This window comes from Gasterosteus aculeatus, chromosome 8, assembly GCF_964276395.1.
Source record: "Gasterosteus aculeatus chromosome 8, fGasAcu3.hap1.1, whole genome shotgun sequence".
NCBI lineage: Eukaryota > Metazoa > Chordata > Actinopteri > Perciformes > Gasterosteidae > Gasterosteus > Gasterosteus aculeatus.
Window position 1 is genome coordinate 16846934 of NC_135695.1, and position 8229 is coordinate 16855162.

The 8229-nt window shown below is 44.8% G+C and overlaps 1 protein-coding gene and 1 long non-coding RNA gene across 4 annotated transcripts in view; one reads left to right on the top strand and one right to left on the bottom strand.

Moving 5' to 3' along the window:
- Window positions 1-7134, top strand: part of cacna1ea (calcium channel, voltage-dependent, R type, alpha 1E subunit a) — a 69533-nt gene extending 62399 nt beyond the window's left edge. For 2 of the 3 annotated variants that reach the window (XM_078108437.1, XM_078108439.1), the window contains 10 exons: window positions 944-1040; window positions 1932-2037; window positions 2128-2235; window positions 2385-2485; window positions 2603-2709; window positions 2880-3045; window positions 3351-3479; window positions 3623-3770; window positions 4135-4322; window positions 4446-7134. In XM_078108437.1, coding sequence (XP_077964563.1) covers window positions 944-1040; window positions 1932-2037; window positions 2128-2235; window positions 2385-2485; window positions 2603-2709; window positions 2880-3045; window positions 3351-3479; window positions 3623-3770; window positions 4135-4322; window positions 4446-5000 — 1705 coding nt within the window. In that variant the 3' untranslated portion in view covers window positions 5001-7134. Of the gene's footprint in view, window positions 1-147; window positions 245-943; window positions 1041-1931; window positions 2038-2127; window positions 2236-2384; window positions 2486-2602; window positions 2710-2879; window positions 3046-3350; window positions 3480-3622; window positions 3771-4134; window positions 4323-4445 lie in introns of all 3 variants that reach the window. The other variant, XM_078108438.1, reaches the window with a different exon arrangement.
- LOC144411459 (uncharacterized) lies at window positions 5840-7529 on the bottom strand. Its single transcript, XR_013468630.1, has 2 exons — window positions 6080-7529; window positions 5840-6032 (listed from the first exon to the last, which is right to left on the bottom strand). It is a non-coding gene; the product is annotated as an uncharacterized LOC144411459 (long non-coding RNA).
- Between the last annotated feature and the right edge of the window lie 700 nt (window positions 7530-8229).

Below are 8229 nucleotides of genomic sequence, written 5' to 3' on the forward strand. Positions count from 1 at the left end.
GCCTTTCTAGCATGTTTGCTCCTGTACACGTGTTTGTCCATGTGTTTGTCACAGAGTAAAAACAGATGTCGTAGAAAAAGCAGTTCAGGCCTTATGTCCTGCAGGGCTTTAATGATGCACAACTAAAGAAATATATGTTCTTTCCAGCGCTAGGCTCCACTATAAGGAGATGTACAGAGTTGTACGCACTATCTCACCTCCCCTGGGCTTTGGAAAGAACTGCCCGCACAGGGTGGCATGCAAGGTTTGGTTTCCCCCACATACGACAAACACCAACCCCTCTGCCTCTTCCGTTCGGGCTCCTTCCTAACCTCCACCTATCCCTCCTTTCCTTCCCTTCACCAGCCGCGACCACCCCGCTTGACCTTTAGGGTTGTGTTACTCAGGTCAAAGGATGACGACGCTCGAGTCTTAGGGTACTAAGGAACAGGACAACCCTCCCTCCCGACTGTAAAAATATCAAAACCTTTCAAATTTGTACGCTTGATTGATATTTGAGGGAGGGCCGAGGGAGAACTGTCTCTTTCTACCTTTTGGATCTGGTTCTAGAGATGTTTTTAGTTGTCTCTCACACACATACAACGCTGCACAAGGTAAGTATTTGATATTTGTACCAGATCCAGGGAGGCTGTCATTCCTTTGCTCATCATGTTTTCTCCTTGTCCCAGATTTCTATGCCCTGATGGCAGCATAGAAAGAATACAACCTGTATTATTTATTTCTCCCTACTTTACTCCCTACTCCTATGTGATGCTTTGTTGGTAATAATCCTTTCTCTTGTATCTCCCTCACTCTTCTTCCTCTTTTGCCCTCCACCCACTCCTGCGACCTCTTCCTCCTCCATCCCTTGGAAACACACCCTCGATTTCTTCTCCAACACCACCTCCCTCCCTCTTTTCTTTCCTTTCTCATTCCCATCTTCATGGCTACCTGGCGCCCCCAGTGGTCGTATCCATTACACTGACATGTATGAGATGTTGACCAACATGTCGCCACCTCTAGGCCTGGGCAAGAAATGCCCCTCCAAGTTGGCATACAAGGTAGACGAAGCATTAGAGCCAAACAGGCACCGCCTTGATGTTTTAATCGACGAGGGCTGGCTCTGTCATTTTGTGTGTCACACATTGGACCAAACAAAGTATTGCTTGTTGAAGTTGAACTTTCGTTTCATTGGCAGGGTGACAAGTGCTCCAGAGATGATTTGCTTGTTTTGCTTTGCATCTTGGCAGAAGAAAATGAGATGTCATTATCTGTTTGAGATAACAGTTTTATTTATTAAACCATTCTGAGAACATTAATTGCGCAGCTGTCAAACGCTAAATCTTGTCATTTACAGAAGTTTGCTGTCAAATGTCCCCATGTCTTACATACTTCTCGGCATCTTTCTGCATGCGCCTCTTGCAAAAGTCTAATGTTACATCCGTGTGTAATGTAAAATGTAGTTTAGCTGCGTGTTGTGTGTGTGTGTGTGTGTGTGTGTTTGTGAGCCTGCCAGCATGCTCCATTGCAGAACACTATACTCTTGCAGTAGTGTGTGTGATTTCTTTATGAGTTTTCTCTGCTTTTAAAAAACTCAATATACAGCACATACTATTTAAACCTCAATTTACAAGACAATAGAGGAAAAGAAGAAACATTTCTTTTGAAAGATGTGTTGATCTCTGAGGCCTTGTTTAGATTTGCAAAATTCTTGTATTGAGATCCCAAACAATATTCTTTATCATTATCTTGACATTCAGTGACAAATTATCAAAACAATTTTTTGGGGATCATCAAATAAATTCAAGGGCCGTCCTCTCCATCCTTTTGCATCTGCTGTATCAGTATTAACTTATGTCAAATGTAGCTTAATTTAAACAAAAGGGAACCTTTGTCGTTTGCTGCGTAACCGTGTGCTTGGTTGTGTCTGATACTTTCTCTGCTGCCATCAGAGACTCGTCCTGATGAACATGCCCGTGGACGACGACATGTCCGTCCACTTCACCTCCACCCTCATGGCCCTCATCCGCACCGCCCTGGAGATCAAGATAGCCAGAGGTAGGACCAAATACCACAGCCTTGCCGGTACATGTTCGCTGGGCTGTGAGACCTTTTTGTTCACATGTGATTTTTGTTACACATCTCCAGGAGGGGAGGACAGAAATCATATGGACCTGGACCTGCAGAAGGAGATCGGTGTCATCTGGCCTCATCTCTCTCAGAAGACGTTGGATCTGCTGGTTCCCATTCACAAAGGTCTCATCGGACAGTACTCTAATTCACATCTCAATGAGAGGAAACTGTATAAATCCTATTTATCATAGTAGCTGTAGTAACTGGTGTTTCACTTGACAACGTGGTCTCAAAAGGCCGTGTCACCGGTCTGATGCTTTCTCCTTTTTCAGCCAGTGACATGACCATCGGGAAGATCTATGCCGCCATGATGATCATGGACTACTACAAGCAGAGCAAGGCCAAGAAGCTCCGACAGCAACTAGAGGAACAGGTGCCTCCCCTTTTTTTTATGATGAGAAACATTGTTTTGAATATATTTTTAGAAAGCACAGAGGAAAGCTTGTTTTAATTTCTAAAACACCATGTGTGTGCGTTTCTCCCCCCTTAGAAACACGCTCCTATGTTCCAGCGTATGGATGCCTCCTCTCTGCCTCAAGAAATCCTATGCAATGCCAAATCCCTCTCGTTCCTCAGGCACAGCGCCGGATCTGCTCTGTAAATATAAAAATCCCACTATTATCTATCCTGGTTTGTGGTTATTTGTGCTGGTAGGATCTGCTAACGGACCTTTCGGATGCCTTCTGTTCCTTTATCACCATTAACGATGATTAGCACATGTGTGCGGGTGTGTGATGCAGTGTTTGTGTCTGATTGTGCCCCCACAGAACCAGAGGGGGTTTTGGGGCACTTAGCCCCATCGCTCCGCAAGAGATGTTCCTGCAGCCGCTGTCCCGCTCCATGGAGGAGAAGGACGAAGACGATGACGACGACTATCGCTCACCTTACCTCCAATACCACCACCCGCATCCCCACCATCATTTACACACGCTGGTAACCACCCACATGTAGTAACGAGAAAGCTGCATAAGGATTTTCGTCAACGGGTGATTCTAGTCGATCAGAAGTACACTAATGACAATAACCACGCTCTTATTATTTGCTAGTTTTAAGAGTGCAAGACAATATCAAAATAATATGATTTAAATGAACGCACGTGCAACTATATGCAACATCTATGGCAGGAAACATTTATTATTAATTAACTTTGCTGTTAAACCACATCGATCATCCTTATGGAGACTGGGAAAGAGATAAACAAGAAACAACCAGCCGTCTGTTCTGTGTTCTTTGTTTAGGTACCAGAAGTTGTTGAGTATAACCAAGTTATGCAGCAGGCCAGGCGGGATGCAACAGTCATTAAATTCCCTCAGCGGACAGCATCTATCCGAGCGTCCTCCATGCCCAGACTGGCTGTAGATCCACCGGTAATAGAGAATAACTACTTCTGTTTCAAACTGCTATTCAGTTTGCAGTACCGAGCAAATACTATTTTAGAGAATAGTGTTTGCACATAATTACCTATTCGGTTTAAATGCCTGCGTGTACATGTTTTCTTTTGGTCGTGTAGCTTGGGATGTCCGCAGACAGTAAGCCGATGCAGCGCTCCTTCTCCACCATTGGAGACCAGTGTGTGAACGGACTCTGGCAAGAGCAACACTCTCTGGAGAGAATCAGTCCTGACGGCACATACAGGCCTCGCCAACGGAGCTACAGAGGTCAATGAACACATATCTGATACATACTCACTGCAATGTTTAAAAGTCGTGAAATCGGAAAAATTCCATTTACAGGATCTGCTGCAGCCCACAAGCTGCTGCGCTGAATTCAGCTGATTTTTAACTGGACTTTAATGTCAGAATCAACTTTTTTAGCTAACATGACCGCAAGGATAGAGAGAAGTCCTCCATTACAAAGTCATTTATTTAATTTATATTAGATGTAGACACAGTTTTAATCATTAATCATTGAAGTTTAAATCCTACAATTTCATTACATCTTTTTGGCTGTAATGGGTAAGGTCAAAAAAATATGGAATTCCCTTTTTTATTTGACTAACTGAACTCTACCCCCCCCCCTTAGGTCCTCGAATTAACCACAAGGAGACCAGCAGTCATGAGAGAGGGCGATCTAAGGAACGGCGCCACCTGCTGTCTCCTGACGTGTCCCGCTGCAACTCTGAGGAGCGCAGCCGCGACCCATCACGCGAAAGGAGGAGGTCCCGTTCACCGAGCGAAGGGCGCAAACACACCTTGCAGAGACAGACATTGGTTTGTATCGCACACTGAAATAAAGGGCATTCTTTTGCACCCAGTGAACCACCTAGAATAGAACCAGCGGGACTCCTCTGCAGAAGGGCCCCTCAGCATTATTACGCTTCTGTTGTTTTGCAGGTGAACACATCGGGCAGCCCGGCCCATTCGGCCCCAGAGTCCGGTACTCCCCGTAACCGGCGCCAGCTGCCCCAGACGCCGTCTCGCCCGCGGCCTTACATCTCCTACTCCCCTCTGGTCTGCCAAGCCCACGACTCTCCCGCACCAGCTGCCCCCTCCGAGGACCAGACCCAGCCTCAGGATGGCCCTGGCGGCTCCAAGGCGACCGCGTGGAGCGCCGGCAGGGAGGGTGGCCCCCTCACTGCGGTTCAGGGGTCATCCGAGGGTCAAGTTTCAGGACCAAGCCACCCGTCTCCTCACCGCTACATCTCCGAGCCCTACCTACCGTTCCGCGGGGACGTCGGCGCTGGAGGGGCGGGCGACGGGCAGGATACCCTCACTTTTGAGACTGCCGTTGCGACCAGCCTGGGACGGGCCAACGCCATAAGCTCCGCCCCCCAGCTCAGACACTCCTGGCAGCTTCCCAACGGGCTCTACCGGAAGAACCTGGGCCAAGCGGGTGCAGCCGGGGCCAGCGAGCTGCTAAGTGACACGGATGAGGATGACCGCTGCTAAAAGCCAGAAGCAGAGAGGATGCAGGGAGATGCTCAAAGCACGAGGCTCTTGCTCCTCTGTGGCCGTGACAACTTGTATTCTCAGTACCAGTAGCATAACAGGCAGGACTGAACTCCACTGCTATCAATCCAGACACTTGGGTGTCTGTCTGCAATGTGGTCTCATGTTGGATTGTGTGTGTGTGTGTGTGTGTGTGTGTGTGTGTGTGTGTGTGTGTGTGTGTGTGTGTGTGTGTGTGTGTGTGTGTGTGTGTGTGTGTTGTAGCTGGAGGGAGGCTATGTTGTGTGGACACAAGAGTGTGTTTGTGCATGTGTGCTGTCAATAGTGAAAATCTGCCAAATTTAGGAGAGACTGACTGTGCAAGATCGCAGCAGCAAAGCCAAGCGTTGCAGAGCCTTCCCTCGAAAGTTACTGTTTTAATTGTTTTTTTTCAAAACAAAATACTTTGGGTTATCAATCCAATATGTTCACACCTCTCTTTGAATCCAAGAAACTGAAGCTTTTTGTGTTGGCAAACATAGAGGTAGCATGTAAAAAAATGTAATAAAATGAATGTATTTGAGCTTTTGTTTCTTATTTTCAGGTCATTTGAGAGGGTTGCTGTTAGTCTCGATGGTGCCTAGTTGTAAGAGTAGCAATCTATGGATTATTTGACAATTTCGACTTCGACATAGTTCCTGTTTACAACAAGAGTATTCCCCAGGTTCAAGGGCACCAATCAACAGAAAGTCCATGCAGGGAATCAAAAACTGTCCTTATGTGAAAACAATGATGGTGTATCTTCAACTGGAGCAGCACAGTGTACGTTTGTGTTGACTCTGTGGTGTGAAAATGATTCTGAAGAGCTGCAGAGTACGAGATGTCTGGTCTCAAGATACTGCACCACTGATTTTGTAAAATATCACCTTCTGACATTTTTTTTAATCATTGGACCAAAAGTGAAGATGTTTAAAGATCAGAAGGACTAAAAGTGTCTTTTGCGGGTCAGTCATGATATCAAGATGATGAGACTGGACCAGAGGGGACATCACTCTGAATCAGTATTCTGCATCTGCTGAATGGACGATAACAACTTTAGCCTGAGGTGCAACCATCTGCAGGACAGACAGCCTGCATGAAGGAAAATGGATGTTCCGCCCACGTGGTGTCAGAGAGGCGACTAAAGCCATTTTCTTCCGGTACAAAGATCCAGGGGCGTGTCTTCTTCGGGATGTGTTGCCTTCCTCCACGTGATGACAAAACGTCAATATCCTTTTAACATGTGATGCAACATGGATGCTAACACACAAAAGGAACAACAGGCAGAGTACGATTTGTCTTTAAGTTGCCATGTTGTTTCAGTCACATTGTGTATGCATCGATCAGTAGAATCAAGCAATCATAGTATTTTCTGTGCTCTAGAGTTCTTGTGATTTTTATGCATGGTCATGGTGAAAGAGGTATGTGTTTAAGGCCCGCCTGATTGTTCTAATTTTGTATGTATCCATGATATTAAATGTGATTTAAAACCACCTCACCAACAGAATAATGACAGAACCACAGGCGGATGAATTCTTTTTTCAGTCCCTGCTTCCATTGTCGAGATCTTTGGACATTCCATCTTTTCATCATCTGCTGTTCCCCTTAAATAAGATGTGTATTTATATCACCTGCTGTTGTGTTGTTGTAATAGGTTGAGTTTGACGTGTTCCGGAAATGTGAACGCAGGACTTATGAGAAGTGAGGGTGCAGAAGCCAGACAACGTCACACGCCCCTGCTGGAGTCCCAATAAAGATGTTCTGGACTGAAAAATATGTATTTAAGCAGAGATTCCACCTTTTGTCGACTACGAAGCTCGATTCTTACAGTACGCAGGTTATGTTAAGGCTCCGGTCTGTAGTTCACAGGGCCGTGATCAACATGCAGCTGAGGACGTAACCTTGACAAAGACGTCCCTGTCAAGCCTGGATTTAATAGATAACAGAAGCTTTCTGGTAAATCAATAAATTAGAATAAACTGTAGAAGATAAATCCATGTTTCATTTATTGCGCCCTTTATATTTCATATGAATCATGATGCCTGTCAAGAACTTTAACAACAGAAGTGTTTCCATATGTGTTTAAAGGACTATTAAAAAAAGAACTAACCCCAAACCCTGTACTGACTGATATTGCTACCTTTAAATTATATATATTTTCTTTTTTTTAAATACTTTTGGGAGAATTATTGCCTTTATTGGAGATTTGTTAATAAATATGGTAGAACATGGTATACCTTTAATCTCCGAGGCCAACGGAAATTTTAGACAACTTACAAGTAAATGTGCCTCAATAGACCAATTTGTTGCCTGACATTGACATACCTGCTTTAGTCAAATAAATCAATTTCGAGTATTCTTTAAGTGTGAATCTTGTTAGAAATTAGTCATTAATAAATGTCATTAATAATAATTGTAGTGCTTTTGCAGAAGTGGGTCTGTTACCGCTGTTGAACATGCAGAAGATGACCAAGTGGGTCCAGCATGTCACATTGTCCACACTGTCCCTAGATCTGTAAGTAACACTAATTAGGCTCAACACAGGAAAACAGATTTCCTCTCAGGGGACATTGGTGGGTAAATAGGGTTAAGTTTCACTGATACGGGAACAGGAAGTTGTGTTATCTAAGGCGGCCCTCCACTTCACACTGTCCCAAACTATATGCTTTTTCTCTACTATTCTAACAACTCACACACAATCTTATCTCACCAGGCTTGGCGGGAATAAAAACCTTCTTTTCTAACAAAGACCATATATCATTACAGTTATGTGTTGTACGTTCATGTAAAGCAAAACTCAACTGCAAATTTGTTTTGCTCCAGATTAATCTTTAATTTCCACAGCGCTGACAAGGTCGTGCGAGACGGCTAACCTGTTTATCTAGGGAAGGTTTTTCTTTCCATGATGTGTCGGATGAAAGGATTTAGCTGAAGGCTTTGCTGTCAGACTTGACCTTGACTGTTTACACACACACACACACACACACATACACACACACACGCTGTTTAATGCCGTCTGAATCTGTCGGCTTTGTGATACAGTTTGCATTCACATGCGAAGTGGCTCTCTGTGAGAACAGTCTTCAGTCCCTCTGTGATACCTCATCTTTGGACTTAAAATCTACACACACCTATATTCTCATCTCACGTCCGTCAACGTCCAGTGAATGAGTGAAAGAACAAACGTGCCCTGTGAGCGCGTGTGAGAGAC